This window comes from Protomyctophum bolini (genome assembly GCF_963924005.1).
Source record: "Protomyctophum bolini genome assembly, chromosome: 22".
Classification (NCBI taxonomy): Eukaryota; Metazoa; Chordata; class Actinopteri; order Myctophiformes; family Myctophidae; genus Protomyctophum; species Protomyctophum bolini.
The window spans coordinates 6,013,794-6,039,250 of NC_137883.1; the positions used below are offsets into that span (position 1 = coordinate 6,013,794).

Here is a 25,457-nt window from a genome sequence, read left to right on the forward strand (position 1 = left end):
AACCACTGACATAGAAACATGGCTTTTTCAGAAAGCTTGTCAGGATGTATAAGAAGAATGTTTAGAATCTGTTCTCGGGGGTTAATCCCGGCCCCGTGGCATCCGTTTGTGCTACAATCCATGTGCTTCTGCAGTGCCATGATATTGTTTTTTATATTGTTTTATTCCAGGTACTATACTACATGCCCATGTACTGTATACGTGTTCTGTTATTTCAGGTACTATGCCATCTGTTGCCAGCCGCTGGTTTACAGTCACAAGATGACGCCGGTGAGAGTCGCCGTCATGCTGGGCGGCTGCTGGCTCATCCCCACCTTCATCTCCTTCCTACCCATAATGCAAAGCTGGAACATGATTGGCATCGAGGACATAGTGAGTCAGTCGGTATAGCTTTAGAGGATTTTCAGGCTATTTATTTATGGATTGATTGAATACTTTATTAAAGATTTCACTCAAAAAAACCTCGTTTTTGGCTGTTTTGGTTAAGCCTTCGTCCAATCAGGATAGAGAGTCAAAAACGAAACCTAAGGTTTTTTGACCCCCCTCAGGGGTTAACTGGGGACAGGGAGGAACTCCTTATATGGTCAGCACACTCTATAGTAGAGAGGATTATCACAACAAAACAAAAAAATAAGTGATATTTGAATTAAGTGAAATCACTTTACTCTACCTTTAACAGGCTTTCGGGCCAAGCCCCTATATAGGGCCTATAGGCTTGTTTGTCCTCTGTATAATATCGGTCAGAACCTAGCCTAGCACATAATCGGAGATCGGGACATCGGTCATGATTTCATAACCGTGCACCCCCTGTAACAGTATAGGATGTACACTGGTTTGAATGACACAGTCGCCGCGTCTCGTCCCCCACAGATCGAAGAGCGGCGTGCCCTGGTGGGCGCGTCCAACGACACCTACTGCGTGTTCATGGTCAACCGGCCCTACGCTCTGATCTGCTCCGCCGTGGCCTTCTACATCCCCCTGGCCCTCATGCTGCTGGCCTACCAGCGCATCTACGTCACGGCCATGACGCACGCGCGCCAGATCGGGAACCTCCAGCGCGCCGGCTCCGCCTCCATCACCAGCACGGCTCTGTTCAACGCCAACAACGCCAACGCCACGGCGCGCTCCTCGTCGGCCTCCTCCGACCAGTCGGAGAACTACCAACTCCGGATGACGGCGGCGGCGGCGTTCCCCTCCTCCCCCTCCTCCTCCTCCTTCTCCTCGGAGCCCGCCGCCATGCCGGCGATGAACAACAGCCGCATGCGCGTGGAGACCAAGGCGGCGAAGACGCTGGCCGTCATCATGGGGTGCTTCTGCCTGTGCTGGGCGCCGTTCTTCATCACCAACGTGGTGGACCCCTTCGTGCGCTACTCGGTGCCGTGGCAGCTGTGGACGGCGTGGCTGTGGCTCGGCTACATCAACTCGGGGCTCAACCCGTTCCTCTACGCCTTCCTCAACCGGGCCTTCCGCCGGGCCTTCCTGGTCATCCTGTGCTGCGGGGACGAGCGCTACGCGCGCTCGTCGGGGAGCTACGTCCACGGCTACCACGCCCACAGGCCCAGTTCGGCCGCGTCCGTCAACGGGACCTCCATAGCGCTGAGGTGAGTTTTTATTTTTTTAACCCATTCTGACCTGAGATCAGATTCATACGAGGTTTCCACTGGACAACACACACTGGTCTGACTAACCCATTCTGACCTGAGATCAGATTCTATAAAAAATGTCAGTCGTTCTTCGATTTAAAAAAAAATGCCAGACCTACAAGCTCGTAGCGCGCCACTCGGTGGCTCGCTATGAGCTTGTAGATCGGCTATTTTTCAATAGCTAAAGCATAACATGGCGCTAACACCAAAATGGGTTCCCGTTCAGAATGGGTTAAAGACAAACAGACTTTACACAACAAGAACATAATGACAAACGACAAAAGAAAAGAAAAGAAAAACAACTTATAAATGAAAAGATTGAATATACAAAGACATGACGAGGACAATGAACCATAATGACAAGTGGCTTTCGAATTTTGATATAGACTCCGGTCCCATTCAGGAAATGCATCCATACACGGTACATAAATACATATATTAAAAAGGCAGACAATACACAATAGTTATCATAGGCACCAAATCATTACAACAAGAGCAGACCCATGCATGCTCCAAGCACTGAGGTAAGTTGAGTTCAAATTAACCCATTTTAGACCTGACCTCGTCTTCTAAATCATGACAGTTTTCTGAAAAATCACAAAGTCGTTCTCAAACATTTTCACGTCATGGAACCCCCAAAAATATATGTAATTGGCCGCGCTATGAGCTTGTAGATCTGCTATTTTTTCAACAGCTAAAGTATAACGTATTATGCTTAAAACACCAAAAGGGGTTCCCGCCCCAAAATGCGTTAAAATATTATAAAACAAGTTCAGTATAGGTTGAAAAGAGAAGCCAGTAGATTAGGTTTTTTTTTACTAATGATGTGCCGCTATAGCACCTGGCTCAGCGGTCCAGGCACCTTGGCCGGTATAGTCCAAGTCTGGCAGTGTGCCCGCGGGTTCGACTCCCGATCCCCACGGCCTTTACTGCATGTCACCCCCCCCCCACCCATCTCTTGCCCCCATTTCCTGTCAGCCTACTGTATGCCTGCCTATGCTAGAACCATTTTCCTACTGTACAGTATGCTTTCACTCTATCTCTCCGCTGAGACCTCTTCAGACTCCACCACTCTCTCCCTCTGTCCCTTCGAGTCACCGTTGTTCCATAATAGACACTAGTTTACTATGCAGACTATTATGTTGTTGTTTTTTGTGTTGTAACCACTCCCTTACGGAGCTATGTGTGTGGGTGGCTGGGTGGGTATGAGCACGAAAACAGCATGGTTGTTCTTCACCACCTGTGCGCAACTTAACACACACACACACACAAACACAAACACACACGCACGTATTAACTGTATATATATGATTCTTTCGGGTGTGCCAGCATAGTATAAGTAACCGGCCCGGCCCCCTGCATGATGGGCCGCGTTCCTGGGGGGTCTGGAACTCCCCTGACTCTCCCTGTAGCTCAAATCTTTTTCAGACACATTCAGACCACTTCTGCTCGTCAGCATTGACAAGGAAAACTCCAGTTTCGTCCAAGGCCATATCAATTCCATGTGTCATGCAAATATAGGAGATTTTTGCCCTGGCAAGTTTTCCATTGTTTAGTCGTCCATTGTTATGGGCTAGTAGTGTGGCAAGTGGAAGAATGTTTTGTTGCAAGGACGTTATTCTTTCTTTGTGTGTGCGCTGTTTTTCCCCAGCGAAGATATTCTGATTCTCCCACAGCTGAGTCGAGTTAGTTTCAGTCATAGGATTCTGGTTTTGTATAGTCTTTGTTACAGTACACATAAGTATTACATCAAAGACATTCTTCTTCTTATTTATATATTATACACAGTACTATAGTGTAAGTAACTGGACCGCCCAAAGCGCTTTACAAGGTGCAGCACGGACATTTAGAGTCTTTTATTAGGTGCTAATGTATACAGAAAGAACGACTGACGTTTCGACCTTGCGGTCTTCATCAGGGTCACTGCTCCAGTCTCTTCTCCTTATCCCATTTTGCGCGGGAACCCCTTTTGGTGTTAGCATTACGTTATGCTTTAGCTATTGGAAAAATAGCAGATCTACAAGCTCATAGCGCGCCACCGAGTGGCGCGCTACGAGCTTGTAGGTCTGCTATTTTTGAAAAAAAATCGAAGAGCGACTGACGTAGAAGACATTTTTAGAATCTGATCTCAGGTCAGAATGGAAAACTGTCAGGATGTATAGAAGACGTTTTTAGAATCTGATCTCGGGTCAGAATGGGTTATGCAACTCATGATGTCCCCTGTACCTGTGAAGCACCGGATCAGCCGTTTCAGGCTTGAGGCGCGTTGGTATAGACTCCCCTTTGTTTCGCTTTACAAGGTATTTCACATTCAACCATTCACAAACCAACCAACTTGCTCATCTGGAAGAGTGAGGGGTTCAGTGTCTTGCTCAAGGACACGTGCACATGCAGTCAAGAGGACAGACCAGCTAGGGTCCAACGAGGAACCTTCCAATTCCAAGTCCTCCTAAACCACCGCCCGCGTAGTTTAAATGTTCTATTTACGTTGGTTAAGCTATAACTATATGTCATTTTGCTGTGGTTCAACATCAACTCTTACTCTTGTGTAAAGTAATGTGATGTTAGTAGTTTGCAAATTAGACTTTCAGCGTTATAGCTTCACCCAGCACTGTTAATGATTCATTATGTGTTTTATGTTGTGCAGAAGTGCGTGAAACAACTGACTGGTTTTAAAGATTTGCGAGGCATTTCTGATTTAATAGATGTGACCAGATTTGCCTGAGAGCCTGCCATCGCGCAAAATCCAGCTTTTCACCAGAGGATAAAAACTATTTTTTCCCCCCAAAATGAGTTAATAATAATAATAATGAAATTGACATGTAAATATGAAATAAATGTAGCTAGGTGTAATGTTAGAGACCACAGAAGTGAACCTTTCAAGCCTGTTTTCTCAACTCGCTGTTTCTCTGCAAGACATTACTCTATGAGCCATATCTCCAAAACTGAACTCAAACTGAACAACCAATATGTCAATTTGAAGCTATGATTCCCCGCTTTCATATGACATGACAAAGACGAAAATTCAAATAAATCCAATGGCAGTCCCTCAGCCATATTTGGTCACAGATGGTCTGCTGAAAGGAAAAACAGGAAAGAAAGAACAGAGAGCAAGGAAATTGAACGCAGGACAGAAGTTGAACCGATACCATTCGATGACATTTAGCCTCGCAGACCAAAGCCTGCGAGTATTTATTTGAGTATTTATATGAATACTTTGTTGTCGTTGGATATAGGACCTTGGACAGGATTTTGTCCAGAATTCCATGCTGTATTGATGTTGGTATACCATTAGGAGTGACCACAGGCCTTGAGTAGACATCTGCACGTCTTAAGTATAATGCAGATGTTTAAAAATCATGTAACTCCTGAGAGCGTAAAATGAAACCAAATGTTACGGGTCCATTATGGTTTCATTTTTACAGATCTTTAACCCATTCTGACCTGAGATCAGATTCATACGAGGTTTCCACTGGACACACACTGGTCTGATTAACCCATTCTGACCTGAGATCAGATTCTAAAAATGTCAGTCGTTCTTCGAATTTTTCAAAAATAGCAGACCTACAAGCTCGTATCGCGCCACTCGGTGGCGCGATATGAGCTTGTAGATCTGCTATTTTTCAATAGGTAAAGCATAACATGATGCTAACACCAAAATGGGTGCCCGGTCAGAATGGGATAAGGTGTCCATTTGGTTACCAACATCATCTGGGGACCGCCTGGAACCCTCTGAAGGACCACTGGCGGTCCCCGCACCACTGGTTGAAAACCACTGGTTTAGGTAAACGGGTGGGCATGCGGGTGGTGGATTCCATTTTACACTCCTTTCAAGAGTCTACAAGGGTCCATTTGGTCACCAAATTGGTTACCAAAGGGACCACCTGGAACCCCCTCAAGGACCACAACCACTGGTGCAGAGGGTAATACTAAAATAGTAAACCTATTTTAACCCAATTCGACCTGAACTCGATTCAGCAAAATGTCTTCTAAGACAGTTTTCTGACAAACCCCATGTCTCTATGTCAGTCGTTCTCAAACATTTTCATGTCGAGGACCCCCAAAAACGTATGTATTTGGCCGCCGGGAAAAAAACCATCTGAAAATATGTTGCTCCAGCGACATAAAACCATTCGCTCCGAAAGAATATATTATTCGAAAATCTGCGCCACATTTTCACGATAAAAATAAATAAATAGCAGATCTACAAGCTTGTTTTTCTTGTTTTTCAATAGCTAAAAGTACAATGTATATAGTCTTTAAAACACCAAAAAAAGGGGGTTCCCGCCCAGAATGGGTTAAAACCTCGACTGTTAGTATCCGGCGACACCAGGCAGGAATAATGAAGTGAAGTTAGTTATCTGTGTCCGGGGGGGGGGGGGGGGGGGGAGGGGGGGGGGGGGGGGGGGGGAGGGGGGGGGGGGGGGGGATGGGCGATCAGATTAAACACACGCTGGGATTTTCCATCCTCTTGTTTGGTTTGGTGTGTAACCTTTATAAGTGTTTAGCGGAACCATCTGTCACCATTTACTGTTACAGACAGTATATACAGACACACGTTAACACGAGCGCACACTCACACTCTCGCGCACGCACACGCACACACAAAGGCAAGAGCTTATCTAGCACACACACGTGACTAGACATAATGTACTCACACATGAGACACAAACACAAAATGTGTTTGTTCACACATGTCACTGTCGGAGGTCACCACTCTTGGCACAAGCATGCTTGGCGGCACTCTGGAAGACAGTGGGGATGGCACGCACGCACGCACATGCTTTAGAAACTCCAGGTGTACGGTACAATAGTTATCCTAGATGTTTTCTGTCGCTCTTGTTGCCATTGAATTTAAGTGACACACTTAGTTCATTATATAGGCTAACCGTTTCTTTGCGTGGCACGCCGTCATAGGATGGAGCATAGATTATAGGACAGATATGCCACACACACACACACACACACACACACACACACACAGAGATGTATTTTACTGTACAATAGCATAAGCTAACACATGACTGTACTGTAAATGAAGCTACAACCCTGAGGGACAGAGAGCAGCACCAAACTGTCACGTAAATCACCACCATTAACGTCAATGTGGCAGTAATTAAACCTCCCGGAAACACACTTCAGGATTACTATTATTATAATAAAGGGAGACTTGTAATAGAGCAGACTAGCCACACTAACGTGGAGTGTGTGTGTGTGTGTGTGCGTATGTGCGAGCGTGCGTGCGTTTGTTCGGAAATGTGTGTGCTAGCATTGGTTTCTTAGTATGTTAGTGTCTCTCATTGTTTGTGTGTGTCTTTGTCTTCTGTGTGTGTGTGTGTGTGTGTGTGTGTGTGTGTGTGTGTGTGTGTGTGTGTGTGTGTGTGTGTGTGTGTGTGTGTGTGTGTGTGTGTGTGTGTGTGTGTGTGTGTGTGTGTGTGTGTGTGTGTGTGTGTGTGTGTGTGTGTGTGTGGGAAGCAACATGCAAACACTATTAACACCAATGTAATGTCCTGTATTAAAACCTCTCTGGGACACAGAACAGACCCATGAGTGAATCAGATTACAACCAGCCAGATAGAGGAGAGTTCACAAATTATTGGATTAATTGTGTTGAATTATATTGTCAGTAACGTGCGTGCGTGCGTGCACGTGTGCACGTGCTTTTTGGTAACGCGTTATATGATCTCTGAGGCTAGACTGCAGTATAAACATACTTGCATCGCAGTGTTTATAACACTGTAGGCTATGCGTGTTATTGATTGCTATGAAGTGTTGATTACTTAAAGGTGCTATATAAGTGATATGTTTCGGTTAAAACAAAATGTCTTTTGTTTTGTTTTTTGTTAAAGATCTATATTTCGATAGTGTGTCACTTATGAGCTTGTAGATCTGCTATTTTTGAAAAATTGTGAAAATGTGTTGAATATATATATATATAGTATATATTTTTTTTAAAGTGGACTTTTGATATAGGTGGGGTATATATTTCATCTTTAACCACCTAGGGCCCTATTTTCGCCTGTGCCTATTGAGTACTACTGGCTACTGACGAATAACAGTTTTAAGTCCAAACTAATGAGTTGTATTTATTTTTTTAAACATAAAACAATACTTCAAATAGCCGAGCTACATCGACACATTGTGTTTTTTTCAACTATTTGAAGAAAACAAACATTCAAAATGAAAAAGGCAAAGAAGTTTAGAGATAAGGGGTAATGGGCACCGGGCAGAAATGGGGCCCCTACTTAGTGTGACATAGATTAACTATTATTATACGAAGATACCCCGCACCCCACCACGCAGTGTTGTTTTTGGCAGCAAATGTATAGATTTTCGTTTTAGTCATAGTCTCATTTTAGTCACCTGGAATATTTTAGTGTTAGTCTAGTTTTAGTCGACTAAATATCATAAGATTTTTAGTCGACTAAATCTACAGGTGATTTAGTCAAACAAAATGTAATGTAAAATGACTTATAGTGAATCTCTTGTCCACTAGCTAGTCCCCTTCCTAACATTTTAGTCTAGTTTTGATCTGTTGACGAAATTGCCCATATACTGTATTTAGTCTTAGTTTTAGTCATCATAGCTTAGTTTTCATGTAGTTTCCATTTAGCTTTCGTCCGTGGAAAAAGGCAGTCGACGAACATTTTTCGTCTTACTTTTAGTCGACGAAAACAACACCGTGTTTTGCAAGCAAAGTACTGCACTGTATCTACTGTTCTTCTGGGTCCCCGGGGAAAGGAGTTGAGGACCAGACTGTTTGGAGACTAGCCCATGCAGTCAACTCACATGTCACAGTCACAGAGAGAGCTCTCCATGAATATCTAACGAGGATAGAATAAGACGATTTGAGGCTATGACCGTCCGTTTTAAACTCTGTTGCGTCTCGTGCTGCGCCAGACCTGTCATGAGCCATCATCTTTGATCTAGAGACTCTGAGCTATACGCTCGAGATAGGATTTTGGCTGCGTTCTGTTTCAAAATGTCGTTAGCCCGCACTGCCAAGAGGCTGATTCTGAACAGCTCTTTGGTTCACGTTGAAGTTATGGTGACTGTGTGACTGTGTGTGAGTGTGAGTGTGTGTGTGAGTGTGTGTGTCAGGGCTGGACTGGCCACAGGTCATACCGGGCATATTCCCGGTGGGCCGCGAGTCCGCGACGGACCGTAGGGGGCCGCCAAGATAAAAAAAACAAAAAAGGCAGGCCGCCAGGAAAGGTCCGGGCGTGCTTCCATTCTGCCAGTGCCATCATGATAATTTCACTGTACCTGTATCAGTGAGTGACAAATAAACCCTCTACAAAGGGCTGTGTAGTTAGTTGTCTGTTGGTTTGTATAATTTATGTTGTTCTATATGAAAGTGGTGGTATTAGGGGCTTGTTTGTTTGTGTGTGCCTCGACGGAGCGGGCGGTAGAGTTTCTGCTATCTGCGCGCTGGTTGCGGTGGGCCGGGCTGGGCCAAATTCACGCGAAAATGACCGGGCCGAATTTTTGTCCCAGTCCAGACCTGGTGTTTGTGTGTTTGTGCGAGCGTGTGTGTGTGTGTGTGTGTTTTTAACATATTTGCCTCATTCTTCAGAGCTACAGTAAGAGGCTGGCATTGTAATTGTGCCCAGCGTGCATTTCGTTCACCTCATTTCAATTGACTTTTATGGAAACACAAATCACTTTCTACACGTTTTGATAGTGTTAGTTACACGGTGGGAACACACCCCCTGCTGAACTGTATAATGATGTGTTATTCTAGCAGGTGAGCACACTCACTTGTTAATCAAGCCAAACGATTGAATCAATGATTATACTTATTAATTGATAATTTAGTGTTGGGCGTGTCATATTGGCGTATACACATTTTCCACATATTTCAGAATCTTTGAAAAATCGCGAAGGCATCGCAGTGCAAAAGCACGTTTCTTGATTTTCCTATTAACCCATTCTGACCTGAGATCAGATTCATACGAGGTTTCCACTGGACACACACTGGTCTGATGAACCCATTCTGACCTGAGATCAGATTTTTAAAAATGTCAGTCGTTCTTCGATTTTTCAAAAATAGCAGACCTACAAGCTCGTATCGCGCCACTCGGTGGCGCGATATGAGCTTGTAGATCTGCTACTTTTTCAATAGCTAAAGCATAACATGATGCCAACACCAAAATGGGTGCCCGGTCAGAATGGGTTAATCAAAAAGTAATCAATATAATTATTGCTAGGAAAATAATCATAGATGCTCATGTTCTCCTGGCTGGTTTATTATTCTGTCCAAAAATAGAAGAGGAGAACTTTGGAATTGCTTGTCTTGCAAATGGGAATGTATCCCCCTTACCCGAATCCAGGTTAGGTAGTACAGTGGGTAACCAACCTTTCCAAGCCCGCATGAAGTGTTGTAACCAGCAATCTTTTTTTGATTGATTGATTAATTGATTGATTGATTGACCCAGAACATTGTGTTTGTTGTCATGATGTGTCACAACTCGAGTTGGCTTTGTCCGCAGTGTAAACATCTTTAAATAAATACTTTTTGAAAAGTCTATTGAGGAAAATGAACGAGGAATTCTTTTCCGGGTCTCTTGAGGGGGACTGCGATGCTCTATAGACGAAGCTGTTTTTTTTAAAGATGTTTTTGGGGGGCTTTTTCTGCCTTTATTGATACTGTAGATATTGATAAATTACAGTAGTCTGACAGATAATGGGGAGAGAGATGTATATGGGGAGTGCGTTTGCGGCATGTTTTTCCTGGCAGCAGGGATATTCACGTTGACGAGCCGTTTAACCCATTTAGTGGTGCTCACTATTTCATGTCAAGGACCCCAAAAAGTATATGTAACTGACCGCCGACCCCCATCTGAAAATATGTTGTTCCAGCGACACCCCCAGAAGCTGAGAAAAAAAAAAAAAAACGTTCGCTCTGAAAGAATAAATTCAAAGATTTTTCAAAAGATAAATCTACAAGGTCGTAGCGCGGCACTCGGTGTATAGATCTGCTATTTTTTCAATAGCTAAAGTATAACATAATGCTTAAAACACCAAAAGGGTTCCCTTCCCGCCCTGAATTGAATATGAGGTTTGCACTACAACACCTGTAATATAATCGAAACAGGACGTGTCATCATCATCATCTTAGGAGAAGGGGGGGTGGGGGGGGGCTAAAACAATCATTGTGGGGTCCTAAACAAATATTTCCTTTTTCAGTGAGGCGAGACGAGGCTGCCTATTTTCCCTCACATTCCTGTGGGGGGGTGGAAAAAAAAAGCTCTGTAGCCTCCCCTCCCCCCCCCCCCCCCCCCCCCCACCAAGCCCTGAGAGATAAGACTGCTGGCGTTTGATTATTTAATGTCCCAGAAAATATATTGCCGTGAAATTAAGGGAACAGGAAACTTTTTTTTTTTCTTTTACCATTTCCTGTCTCACTACAGTCATGTAATCGTGCGCGCGCACGTGTTCTTGTTCAACTTGGATTGCATTCCACTGTGAGAGTGAAAAAGCAATAAAGGACTATACTGTAGAAATGGGAGAGGGGCGAGAACCCCTTTTGGTGTTTTAAGCGTTGCGTTATATTTAGCTCAGTGGTTCCCAAAGTGGGGTCCGGGGACCCCCAGGGGATCCTTGAGGGAGTTCCAGGGGGGACCCCAGCTAAATGATAGTTTGGAACCAAATGGACCCTTATGGGTCTGTAACTCAGAGAGTGTGAAAATGGAACCAAATGGAATTTGTACACTCTCAGAGTGATTTTACAATATAAATTGGGTTCTCAGAGATAGAAATGACAATAAATGGGGGTTCGTAGACTAATGCATGTCAAACATGGGGGTCCTTGAAATTAAACGGGTTGAAAATCACTGCTAGAGACATACAAATGTTCTTTTATGGGGGTCCCTGACGTATCTCTTCAAATGGAGGTTCGCGGGCCAATTTGTATCAATTTGGGGGTCCTTGACATGAAAAAGACCGGGAACCACTGCTTTAGCTATTGGAAAAATAGCAGACCTATACAAGCTCATAGCGTGGCACCGAGTGGCGTGCTACGAGCTTGTAGGTCTGCTATTTTTGAAAAGTCTTGAAAATGAGGCGCAGATCTTTGAATATATATTCTTTCAGAGCGAACGTTTTTAACTCAAATCTTTGCTTCTGGGCGGGGTGTTCCTGGAACAACATATTTTCAGATGGTTGGGTCGGCGGCCAATTACATATATTCTTTGGGGACCTTGACGTGAAACATTGAGTACCACACATGAGGAATTTCAGAAAACTGTCATGATTTAGAAGACACTTTTTTTAAAATGGGGTCTAAATGGGTTAAAACGCTGCAGTGTTAAGTAGAGGTGTGGAAACGAATCGGTTTCCGAGATGCAACCCTTCATTGTCAATGGCGTTTTTAATGTTTGTTTATCTAAAGACAAACATTGAACCTGCGGGGCGAGCGCCCCTCAAAAACAGAAGCCTGCACACTGTAACTTTGTAGATTAACGTTTCGACACAGAGTCCTCATCAGAAGACAGAAGACTTGAAATCATTGTAAAAACATTAATCTAGTTACAGTGTGCAGACTTTAGCTATTCTTTATATTCAGCTTTTTATTGTAAGCTGCTGCTTTGCATTGTGCTGTCATGGAATAAACACAAGGGGTTATTATTCTTAATGTTGCCAATTATGTATGTACATTTTGTTTACAGGGACAATTGTGTTCATTTTAAATAGTATTTTCAGGACAAAACGTTTCAACATTCGCTCTATCTCGGGTACTACTGATATACACACAGTTAGTAATAGTAAAAACCCTTAAACATTGTACTTACTATCGATAAGCAGAATCAGAACTGGAATTGATAAATTCAGCCCAGCCGAACGAAGCCTCACAGGTGCATTTGGTGGATAGCGGAGAAGTCAAAGTCGTACACGTTAGTCACACACGTTACCGCAGTGACAATTGTTCTCTGGATTTGACCCATCTCTTGGAGCGGTGAGCCGCAGTCGTGCGCCGCGCTCGGGAATCATTAGTTGATTTGACCCCCCCCAATCCAACCCTTTGATGCTGGAGTGCCAAGCAAAGCAGGGAGGCATTAGGGTCCCATTTTTACAGTCTTTGGTATGACTCCGGCCCCGGGGGTCGAACCCCCGACCTCCCAGTTTCAGGGCGGACACTCTAACCACAAGGCCAAGCTGTCTGGTGCTGGTCGAGTTGTCCGGATACCCATTTGGTTTATTGGTGACTATAGGCCTATAGAGCGCCGAAGTCCTGACGTCACTCGCTATAATCCCCCTGGTTCACGGAAGTAATTCTCTATATGGAGAATAACATGGGCTCATCTTAAAATCATCTCATATAAGCATTGTGGTCCAAAAATAAACAAGCTGTCGCGGCGTTATTGTCAGGGAGGTGCCTCTGTATATCGTTTGCGACAGTCGGTCACTCATATAATATGAATCTATGATACAGTCTGTTTCTAGCGAAAATGTAACTAATTCAGTAGTATAGCAACAATAGTGTTTTCTCTCAGGCAGTTGATTCTTCATATCCATATATGAGTGAAACGGCCGGGATGACGATGTTTAATTTTTCAAACACAGTTCTTATATGAGGCGATCTAAAATCCTCCTATGGGGATTATACAATGTAAATAAAAAGTACATGAACCTGTGGATTTGCGACCTCTACCGACATGGATGTCAGACTTCGGTGCTCCATACTGAATCGTAATCAAATCAAATAAGTCCACATTTCACCTAAGTTATGAGTGTGTGTGTGTGTGTTTGTGTACGTGCGTGAGTGAGTGCCTGAGTGCCCATGCGTGTGTGTGTGTGTGTGTGTGTGTGTGTGTGTGTGTTTCAGAGAGAGCGAGAGGGGGGTGTAATGTACCATAGGCCATTAATGTCAGAGGTATACCTTTAGACAGTTTGAGCTATTGTATATTTAAGACGTTCAAACACTCGGTCCTCACAGAGATCATGGCGAAGAACGTAGACATGTAGAGCGCTGTTTTTTATTTGTGTATTTATTTCACATAGACGTTGATTTTTGTCATGCAGGAATTTGGCCCATAATGTATAGCTCAAATAACCTGATGGACTGCATCGGTTTGTTGCAGCAGTCCACAATGCTATCAGCAGCCTATTATGTACTTTAGTTTATCAGTTTATTTATAAGTCCTCCGTGCACCCTTCAGACAAGCACACTCAAAAGACTAGAGCAGGGCTCTCCAATTAATTTTCCCCCGAGGGCCATATTTTGAGTAGGGTATACCAGGCTGGGGGCCGACTCAGTCCGTGCGCGCAAAAACAATGTGGGTTTTAATTTTTTCATTAATTAATTCAATGTAGAACAGTGGTTCTCAACCAGTGGTCCGGGGACCACCAGTTTGTCCTTGAGGGGGGGGGGGGGGGGGGGGTTCCAGGTGGTCCCCCCCCCCCCCCCAGCTAAATGATGGAGAGGTTGTAACCAAATGCACCCTTCTAAATCTTTGGCTCTTGAGAGTGTCAAATCACTCTAGCAGTGATTCTCATCGTTTTAATTTGAAGGATGCCCAGTTTGACATGCATAAGCTATACTGACCCCCCCCCCCCCCCCATTTAATGCCATTTATATCTGGGACCTCAATTTATTATGACTTTTATTCATTTATTCAATCGATGTCAACTTAACTCTGAGCGAGTACAAATGGAATGGTCCATTTGCACTCTCCATTTGTATACACACTCTTATTGCACACACAATACCTGTAACTTTCATTAGCCATACGAAAACAATGGGGCGGTCAAAGCGTGAATCTAGATACCGATACAGTATACGTATGTCTACAGTATAATGGGTCTCAGGTCCAATCACTGAATTTTGATGTCGGCACTGCCAGACGTGTCCCTGATAGTCTGGCTATACAGGGCTTTATCAGCCTTTTATTTTCCTCTGTGACGTCGACCTCATTGTCTCATTTGTCTGCCTATACATTAGCCAGTATTAATACTGGCAAGCTGTCTGCCCGAACAAGTTCGAACATAAACGTCGGCGTCTCCAGTCATCTCGGTTCTCCGTACATCTGGCCTGCAGCTCCTTTGTGCTTTCTGCACCAGCAACATTCTTTAGCACGCCCACGTACTGTAGGTATAGGTGTGGGACGTGACGTGATGTCCTCTCGATCGATGCCAGTGCGTTGGTTCCCACAGTACAAGCTTTTTGGCCGGGGGAGTTCTTGGTGTCGGTGGCAGTGGCCAGCGAGTCTCATCCTCCTTTACTTCTATCTTCTCTGATACACTTGGTAATGCCCCGTAGGCTACAGTGGCCAGCGAGTCTCATCCTCCTTTACTTCTATCTTCTCTGATGCACTTGGTAATGCCCCTTACAGTGGCCAGCGAGTCTCATCCTCCTTTACTGCTATCTTCTCTGATACACTTGGTAATGCCCCGTACAGTGACCAGCGAGTCTCATCCTCCTTTACTTCTATCTTCTCTGATACACTTGGTAATGCCCCGTACAGTGGCCAGCTAGTCTCATCCTCCTTTACTGCTATCTTCTCTGTTACACTTGGTAATGCCCCGTACAGTGGCCAGCTAGTCTCATCCTCCTTTACTGCTATCTTCTCTGTTACACTTGGTAATGCCCCGTACAGTGGCCAGCTAGTCTCATCCTCCTTTACTGCTATCTTCTCTGTTACACTTGGTAATGCCCCGTACAGTGGCCAGCGAGTCTCATCCTCCTTTACTGCTATCTTCTCTGATACACTTGGTAATGCCCCGTACAGTGGCCAGCTAGTCTCATCCTCCTTTACTGCTATCTTCTCTGATACACTTGGTAATGCCTCGTACAGTGACCAGCTATAGTCTCATCCTCCTTTACTGCTATCTTCTCTGTTACACTTGGTAATGCCCCGTACAGTGGCCAGCTAGTCTCATCATCCTTACTGCTATCTTCTCTGTTACACTTGGTAATGCCCCGTACAGTGGCCAGCTAGTCTCATCCTCCTTTACTGCTATCTTCTCTGTTACACTTGGTAATGCCCCGTACAGTGGCCAGCTAGTGTCATCCTCCTTTACTGCTATCGTCTCTGTTACACTTGGTAATGCCCCTTACAGTGGCCAGCTAGTCTCATCCTCCTTTACCTTTACTGCTATCGTCTCTGTTACACTTGGTAAATGGCCCATACAGACGCTTGTTGGTGATGTCCTCATCCCTGTTGATGTTAAGTACCACACATAACATTCTGGTGTAGCACCCGTCCAGGGATTTCTGTAGGGCTTGTGTTAGTGTCCAGCATTCACAGCCATAGAGGAGGACGGGCTTTACTTTAACGATGACTACCATCTCCGCAGAGTAAACCATCCTGTTGCTATATAGAGTCATTGATGATATGGGTGGGGATCAATGGGAGATGGACGGACACTTTTTTCCCCCTTTGGTTCCAGAAATGTTCTGTGTGTGTGTTTATAGACTTTACAGCGTATGGTTTCTGCATGACCCTGGTGATGATGTGAGATCTGATCCTATTTGAAGGAAGGCCTGCAGCCCATTTTTCATTTAACCCATTTAGGCCAGACGTCGTAAAAAAAAAAGGAAAAAAAGTCTAATTTTTTTTGTCAAATAGGTTTTTATTGAGAACAGATTCATTGTGTAGATTAAACATTGTGATATAATTACAAAAGTCTTCTGAAAGAATATATATTCAAAGATTTGTGCCGCATTTTCACGAATTTTCAAAAATAGCAGATCTACAAGCTCATAGCACGCCACCGAGTGGCGCGCTACGAGCTTGTAGATCTGCTATTTTTCAATAGCTAAAGTATAACATAATGTTTAGTTAAAACACCAAAAGGGGTTCCCGCCTAGAATGGGTTAAACTGGGAAAGTTCTAGTATGGGGGATAAAACAAATAAAACAATTTCTCTTTTTTTTCCTCTTTTTTTTTTTTGTTGCATAGACTAGGCTACTACTACAAATGTGGCCGGCCAAATTGGAGCCACACTGTCTGTGATTTAAATTAGTGGGTTGTCTGAAGGGGCCGAGAGACATGCAGTATATTTGACAATGGGCTTTAATGTTTGTGTGTTTAAACGTTATACATCATTTGATGCCGTCAAAACATCTCCTTTCGAACGTTTGCCCTATGGGGTATAGGATGTAAGGATAACACGGTCTACTCGTTGGTTTAGTCATGTACAATACCATATAAGTAAATCCTCGTCGTAAAGTGACCCCGAACGGAATCTAAATTAAAGAGTGACGTTCCCCTACCAGCAATGGGGCGGGTTAGCCCTCGTTACAAACTATGCTGCTCCTTTGTCAATTAGACCAGACAGATTATGATGAAGTGTTTGAAATTATAATGGGTGTATAGTGCCTGTTAAATTAATTCGCTTGTGCTAATCGCAGGTGTCATTAAAGAATATAAATAAAAACACAGCTGTAATTTAACCGCACGCAATTCTTGATTGCACATTTTTGATTCACGGTGAAAATTGGTATAACCATAATTATTGAAATCTGTGACTCCGGGTGTAGTTGTAAATGCTTTACTTTTCACAAAGGTGACAACAACTTAAAGATGCAGTTGAACTGTTAGTGTGGTTAGATAGCCTAATCAAACACTTGTGGAACTTAAGATTGTGCCTAAAAATAGCCTCAGTGGAAACAACGGAAGGGACAAAAGTTAACTACCGGTATGTGAATGACTGACATAGCATAGTTCACGTCTCAAGAGCTCGCCTCCATCGTCCAAACACAGGCCCGCAGCGCCTTAATTGTCTGCAGAACAGGGACAGTCGTGCACGGCATTTATTTTCATTTCTGGTGAAAGAAATGCAAATGCCTCTCCTTTCCATGCCATATACCGGAAGGCAGCATTTTGGAGAATTGCTTTCTATTCCGAAGTCTCCTGAACTTGAATAATAGTTTTTGCAGAGTAATGTCACGTAGGTGCATTTTGCGTTGAACTAATTTGTTTCTATAAATCCATGTCGTACACACCCGCATCTCCAGTAAACCCATTCTGTGGCGGGAACCCCTTTTGGTGCTTTACCCCCTCAGGCCTGTACAGTACAGTATGTACAGTATTCAAAAATGTAAAAAAAAAAAAAAAAAAAAAAAAAAGTGATGCTGCTATATAAATATTTGAAGTTTTCCTGAAAACTTAGGTCAGGATTTGGAAACGTTTTTAGAATCGGCCTCAGGCCTAAATGGGTTAAAGAGTGCTGGGTTGTGCCCCAAAGAATAGCCGATCTACAAGCTCTTGTAGCTCTTGTAGATCTGCTATTTTTGTCCAAAGGTGCCCTCTTACGTCCACTCTAATCTGAGCATGTTGCTATACCCAAACACCAGGATTAACAGATTGTGTAAACTGTCACTCATCCTCTTTATAATAGTGGCATACATGAATGATACTCATTGAGAGTGTGGAAGCTGTATTGGAGTTGAAAAATCACACACGTGTGAAGTGAGGGGCGCTAATATAACTCATGTTGATTAGGTGATGTAAAACAAACGGTGCCAACACAAACATTAAACGCCGTTAACAATAAAGAGACAATATATAGAGACGTAAATGACACATTATGACGTACACATCTTCCCTTCATTTCCAATGCGTCGAAACGACACAGTATAGGAGGTGCTGGCGCCCCTCAAAAATGTATGCATGTAAATAATGGAAAAGGTTTAGCCGTCGTCTGGACACCTGGGCTGTTAATGTTGCCCGACAGTGTCGCGGGTTCGACCCCCGATCCCAACGACCTTCCTTCTCTCTGCTCATATCCCGTCCCGTCAGACTACCGTATCCGTCAATAAAGGCAGAAAAGGCCCAAAAGAAAGATTAGGTTTAGGATTGCGGACTCCCATCTCAAAATAGCTGATTTAGTGAACTTGTAGAAAAAGATAATATTGTTTTTGTTGGCATTGATCCATATACGTACATTTATTCCATGCGATTGCACATGCAGTACATTAATCAAAATGAAAAGCCATGTACTATTTTCATTTTTTCTTTTTTAGGAATAAGTGAAATGATAAAGCCCCAAGTATTTGCAGTGGGAGAGAAACTTGCATGTTGAGAGAAATGTAGTGTTTGCTCCCCAGTGCTGCACAACTTACTCTTCCATGACTTACACTTCTGTAGAGAACAGGACAAATGGGATAGTTTTGCAGCTCATCCAAATATAAACCCTGGATTCAAACTCACATGTGGGAAACTAAACATCTAGCGCTCGGCTCAGCTCAAATGGAGATCAGACAGGACTATTCTGCTATAGCTAGTGCACGTAAGGGGCCACATGTGTGTGGAAAATATATATTTTTCATTATCCACTTAATCTGGCTTTGATCCCCCCCCCCCCCCCCCCCCCCCCCCCCGCCCCATCAAAAAATGTTAAAGCATGATATTCCATGTGGATATTTCTACGGTCAGGGAGATAACAGTAATTTACTTTGTCTCAAAAAGGGCAACGGCCCTAAACTAATCCTGTTGTAGAGCAGCAGTCTATTTCAAGCTTTTTCTTTTTTTTCTTTTCTTTTTTCCCCTGCATTGCAATTCAGTTAAGATAAATCCAATAAACTCCTAATCTTCCTCAAGCTGGTTGGGAGCAGCTGGTGCCAAAGGAAAATTGATGTTGAATTTGTAGGAATAAATAGCAGCTCCTTGAAGCGACTCCAAAGACAAGAGATTGCATTACGCGTCAACACAGAAGTGCCAAAGAAATAAACAGGACGGCCCATAACCCCTAACTGCTCCCCACATGGTATTAATGGCACCCACCTGCTCCTAATCGTTAGCAGAGTAATAGTTTTTGCAGAGTAATGTCACGTAGGTGTAGGTGAGGTAAGGACCCAAACGCAGGACAGCCAGGCATGTAGTGTTCAAAACCATGAATTGGTAATTTAATTCAGAAGACAGGTGAACATGAACAACTTAAAACAGACAGGATACAGGTGACAGGATACAATGACTCAACAAGGACTGACTGGGCAACAGGACTGATATACACATGAGGGTGATTACAAAATGAGACACAGCTGGAGCAAACAAACATAGAACCAAGAAAATTAGCCCAGGGAACAAAACATAGAAATACAAGACCTAGACTGTACAATAAATGATTAAGTAATAGTTTTTGTCCAGTGCTTCGATGGGTATGTCGCCGTTTGATGCGTATGCGCCGTGCCAGCATATGACATAATGACTACTTGTGCTTGATATGGCAGTGGTGTCAGATTACATATGTGGTATACATAAGGGCATTACCGTCAATCCTCCCGACACTAAAACATATCGTCATTACGTCACCGTCAAAAACCAATTACACCCTGGCATTGGGTCCTTTAATCCACATCTTTATTACGTCATCATTGAGAGCTAGTTATACCAGTTATACCCTGACGTCATATCAAACGGGGCATACGCAAAGTATCCACTGTCTACCGCTAATCAATTTACAAATTACATAGGCATTTCCTTTAATCCACCCGACACTGATCGACATATACGTCACCATCGAAGGCCGTCACTCATCCGTATTAATTACAACATTGCGTAATTGATTGTTGTTAATTACGTAACGAAAGTTACGTAATTAACGTTGTTAAATGGAATTACTTACGTTCATGTTCTTCAACAGATCTCAAAATAGTGTCAGACAGGTAAATACTTTTCAAGTAGGTTATAGAGCTGATTTGTAGCGGTCGACAGTATTTGCCCGCTCTGCTTGCGCACTAGTAGGCCATTTATGGCCTACAGAGTGCAGTTCTAGTTATTATTATTATTATATTACTAGACCTGTACGTGCCCGTCGAGAGCGATGCAACTTGGGAACCTAATAATACCTATAATAATTAATTCATTGTTGTCATAGCACCCATTTGAACTATCTGTCTGTGTCCCACATGGAGATCTCCGTATCTGCCTGTGTCTGAAGAGTGCAAAATGACTGTGAAAAGTGGAGTGGTGGTCAAGTGATCAATTTGTAGGTGTGGGGTTGCCATGGCAATCAATTGGCTGAGGCAGGGGCTGGAAATTGCACAGTCGAGGGGACTTTGGCTCATTAGGCCCACTGGCTCACCAGAGGCTTTTGTGGTGGTCCTGGAGAACCGTGCGTCCTGTCCGACCGACTCGATACCGGGGGTGCGGGGGTGTGGAGCGCGTGTGTGAAGTCGGTGGGGCAAACGGTTCTCGAGTTACGGTCATTACAACCGTACACACACACACACACGCACGCAGACAGAGACGTGGCACATTTATAGTTAGATATCACATGGTAGACGTTTTTTGCAACATGGAAATGATTATAAAAAAATATTACGATTATGAAATAATGGTGATCAGGATTGGATTGGATTATTGTGACAGGCCACAATGATAGGTTGTTGTATTGTGTCTTAATTGTCCTGTCCCAGACTGTGACAGACTTCAGTACATAGTCATACTGTAACTGCAACTGTGTTTGGTGAGTAAATACCCCCCCCCCCCCCCCCCCCCCCCACGAACAGCAAACACAGCCCAGAGGAGCAGAAGTTACAGAAGAACATGTCTGTTTGTCTTTCCCTGTCACCTCTTCACCCTGGACATGCCACCAGATGTGTTGAGTGTGCGTTTACGTGAATTAGTCTCTGAGTGGGTGTACATGTGTGTGTGCGTGCGTGCGTGTGTGCATGCGTGTGTATCTTTACCTATGCAGACTGACCGGTCTTCCTCTCTTTTTCATTTTCGAACCCTTTCTCTCTTCCGTTCCGTCTGCCACAGTTGAATTGCTCCCGTCTCAGTTGTCTTATCCGCCGGCTAAATCCTACCAACCCCAACCCCAGGTAGACCGTTTGAAATAGGCGACGTAGTATGGTTTAAACTGGTTAAAACATTTTGATGCTATCGTAACATATGTTGCTGGGGAGTTGGGGGACGGGGACGGGGGGACGGACCCCCTAGAACCTCCTCAAGGACCCCTGGGGGGTCTCCGTTCGAACCACTGTACAAAAGCAGTTACACTGACCTCGGCGTTCAAACCCGGAGAAGGGAAGCCAATGTACGTGAAACTCTGCAACGTAAATTATGAATCTAATCTATGACGTTATCCTTTCTTGTCCCTTATGTCCTCCCGTTATAGGCTGTCCTTCCTGCCAAATCGAAGCTACAGTGACAACGGCCGCAGGATACTGGCCAATGAGCAAGAATCACAGGAATCTATGGGACCATGACTTACACGGAGAGCACCTGCTGCACCGATGATGTCACACTTAACAATAGCAGGGGTATGATCTTGTTGGCTGGATCTGGACATTTTTCTGTTAAAATGAATTTCAGCTCAAATGGCTGAAACGTTTAGTCGGTAGATCTCTGTGATCTCGGGCATGGTTGTTTTATGATGATCTCATTTGGCCATCATCCACACATCTGTGTGTGTGTGTGTGTGTGTGTGTGTGTGTGTGTGTGTGTGTGTGTGTGTGTGTGTGTGTGTGTGTGTGCGTTGTTGTAAGCAGACAGGAGGACTAGAGCACAGAAGCTCTTTTATGTCAGGCTATACTAGGCCCCAGGCACGCCACAAACCCCTCCCGAAAACAGAGCGTTCACTATTTGGGACCTCCGTGGACATGACATCACAATGCCCCGGTCCAAAGTGGACACGTGTTTGTGAAGTGCTTCAATTGGGTGAGGCATGCTGTTGACAGCCAAGAATCCTTGGTATCGTTGGTGTGCCCCATCTGACACCTGGAAGAAAGTGGCCGTTGCGCAATCGGACTTCCAATGAACAGTAGATCTGGCCTGCAGTTTGCCGTCTGGATCTCAGTAAAGCTAAATGATGTCACCAGAAACGGACTCACCACTTCATTTTCGTCCTGCTAGGTGGCGGAACATTAAGAACAGCAATGTTGGTCAGTCGGACGGATGGTCTGAATTATTGTCTGCCCAGCGCTTGGTCCCAAATGAGATACCTCAAAAACTACTCATTGGAATGCCATGGAATTTGCACCTTTATATGGTCCCTACAAGATGAATTCTACTGAGTTTGGTCTTGTCTGTTTGCTACCATTAGGCCTTACTTTCCTCTTGCACATGAAATATATCAATCTAATGGGCCACACAACTTTGCTGAGTTAAATCATGTACCACAGAGGATGGACCCTGAAAAGCAGGTTTCTAAGGTTTGGTCATGTCACACTCACTAGGGTTAGTCCAACTACCTAGTCCAGTTAAGTGTCAGGAGAGGCACTGCCTCTGTGGACATATATGGCATATTTTAAGAAAACAAGGACCTCAGTGAATCAGGTGACCGCCAACATGAAGCCCCGTGTAATCTTACAAAATGTATACTAATTTATACATGTCAGTCAGCGAAAGTGAGATGATTTTCACTGTTGCGACATGGCTGTCCAGCAAAGTACAGTACACACAAGCGGAACACTAGCAACAACAAAAGGACTTACTGTAAGTGTGGTCAGCTACTGTCGCCGAGTCGCTGTTGGAGGTGTTGCTCAACACACTCGTTGACAAAGTGTGCAACATCGACACAAACATATAAAGGAAAATATGAAGGCTTGTGGGCTAAGAACAGAAAAGTGGCTGACGGCAATACTTTTTGTTTTCCACCCGTTTCCAGCAGGAATTGTGTGGAGAGAGAGAAGGGGAATGGAAAAAAAATAAGTTTTAGCCAGTTTTTGCAGCTTCATGTCACTGAAAATGGCATGCCTGTCACTAGTATGAACGCAACATCAGTCTACTTACTTTACGCGTGCCATTGTCACATGACCAAAAATAGCTGATCTCCAGAAGATCCCAACGGCGCACACAACAACTAAGCACTTAGCTCACCGTTTATTTCTACAGCGACTCAAACGTATTTTCTCCCACATTTATATGAGTGAGATCCAGCAGCCAAGGATCGGTGATGTTTTTTTTTTTGTGCAGAATGCTTGATTTCTGTGACTGTTTCATGAAAATTGTGATATAGCGTAATATAGAATTATAATAACATATAATGTTCAAGTCGATTTGAACAGTGATAGTGTCCTGTCGTGCGAAACCAAATATCTTGATGTTTGCTCTGGTATACCCATGCACCAAGTTTCAAAACTTGTTTACTAATGACCCATAGGCTATTTACAGGAAGGGGTTACAATAAAATACAAAAATATGAAAGATTGGTGATGCGTTGACATGACAAGTACACTGCAGAGGTGGTGTTATGGCTACAGCTGGTCTCGTTGTGTTAATGAATTAATTTCAACAGGGTTTATGATCTGTTTAAGCTTAGTATATCGGTAAAACTTTGTCTACAATGACTTCAGTCAAGCCAATACCAGTTGAACACGGGTGTGAAACACTCAGTGGCCTTCTTTTCATGAAACTTCATCTTGTCAATTAATTGAACATGATTGATTGATCGATCGATTGACGTGATGGCATGATTTTGTCTTTTTCTGCTTTGCACATTCTCTGCTTTATGTCAAATATTGAAGACGCCAATGTTTATTCATCATATTGTTTGTTTCAGTGCACCACCACAACATCCAGCTTCAACGATGAGGAGCTAAATGAACGTCTTGTTACTATGTGACATTTTCTATAGTCTTGTGTTTTTCAATGTTTATGAGATTTTTCAGTGATGATGCTATAATAAATGTACCGTCTGAGAATGGTTTGGTGAGTCCTTCCATATCTAAAAATAATCGTAGTTGTATTCATCACCCATTAGTATTACTCACATTTGTCTGTTGATGTGTTAACCATGTTAATGGTACCCATTCTGGGCGGGAACCCCTTTTGGTGTTTCAAGCATTATGTTATACTTTAGCCATTGAAAAATAGCTGATCTACAAGCTCATAGCGCAGCGCTACAAGCTTGTAGATCTGCTATTTTTGAAAAATCGCAAAGACGTGGCGCAACTCTTTGAATGTATATTCTTTCAGAGCGAACGTTTTTAACTCTACTCTTCTGAGGGGTTCCTGGAACAACATATTTTCAGTTTGGGGTCGGTGGCCAATTACATTTTTGGGGTCCTTGACAAGAAATATTGAGCACCACTGAAACATGGGTATTTCAGAAAACTGTCAGGATTTAGAAGACATTTTCTTTTATTTCGACGTCAGGCATAACCAGTGAGCTTTCAAATTCTCGTTCTCTGTAGGCTCTAATTAAAATTCAAAGGTCCCTGTCTGGGTCCTCGCCTTTCCAATAGGACCTAACTCCTGATAAAAGGTGTGCATGGTTCCTGCCTGCTGGCTGAATGGATATTTACATGAACGACATAATTGAACCGTCCAACTGAACGACTTCAAACGCGGCGTGTGCAGTTCCCTCTGTGAAGTATCTATTCTATAAATATGCAAATCCTCCTGGAACAAGTGATCTTCCCAGACTCAAGTCTATATTCTGAGAATGCATGTTTCTCAGGTCTTACTCCCAAATCACACGTGCAACATGTGTCTGTGGAGTTTGCATTTGCTGGCCCGTTTGTGAAAATGACTGAAGTTGAGGATAGGATACGATATGGCAAAGTCGGATGCTGAGATAAATGCCACTAAATGCCACACAGTATACATTATTATTCCATATTTTAAAAAGGAAATGAGTAAAGCATGTATTCTTTTAAGCAAAATAAAACAAATAAAATGCCACTATTTTTTCTATTTGACTGCAGGTTCTTCCTCAAAGAATAGTGAAAAAGCACCATCTAGTGGTGTTACCAGGCTATTGATTAAAAGAGTTTGGCACTTTTATCTTTTTATCCAATTAAAGAAAGTTTCCTGCTTAGTGTGACCCCGATTTAGCATAATGAATGAATGTAACTAATGATTTTGTTTGTTAGTGTGTGTGTGTGTGTGTGTGTGTGTGTGTTTGTGCGTGTGTGTGTGT

General features: G+C 43.5%; 1 protein-coding gene across 1 annotated transcript in view; it reads left to right on the plus strand.

Moving 5' to 3' along the window:
• LOC308309993 (5-hydroxytryptamine receptor 4) overlaps nt 1-21,801 on the plus strand; it is a gene marked incomplete at its 3' end in the record, with an annotated part of 36,128 nt that extends 14,327 nt beyond the window's left edge. Inside the window, exons 4-6 of the mRNA XM_080756007.1 lie at nt 219-372; nt 871-1,601; nt 21,711-21,801. Of these exons, the coding sequence (XP_080612133.1) occupies nt 219-372; nt 871-1,601; nt 21,711-21,801 (976 nt within the window). The remainder of the gene's footprint in view (nt 1-218; nt 373-870; nt 1,602-21,710) is intronic.
• Between the last annotated feature and the right edge of the window lie 3,656 nt (nt 21,802-25,457).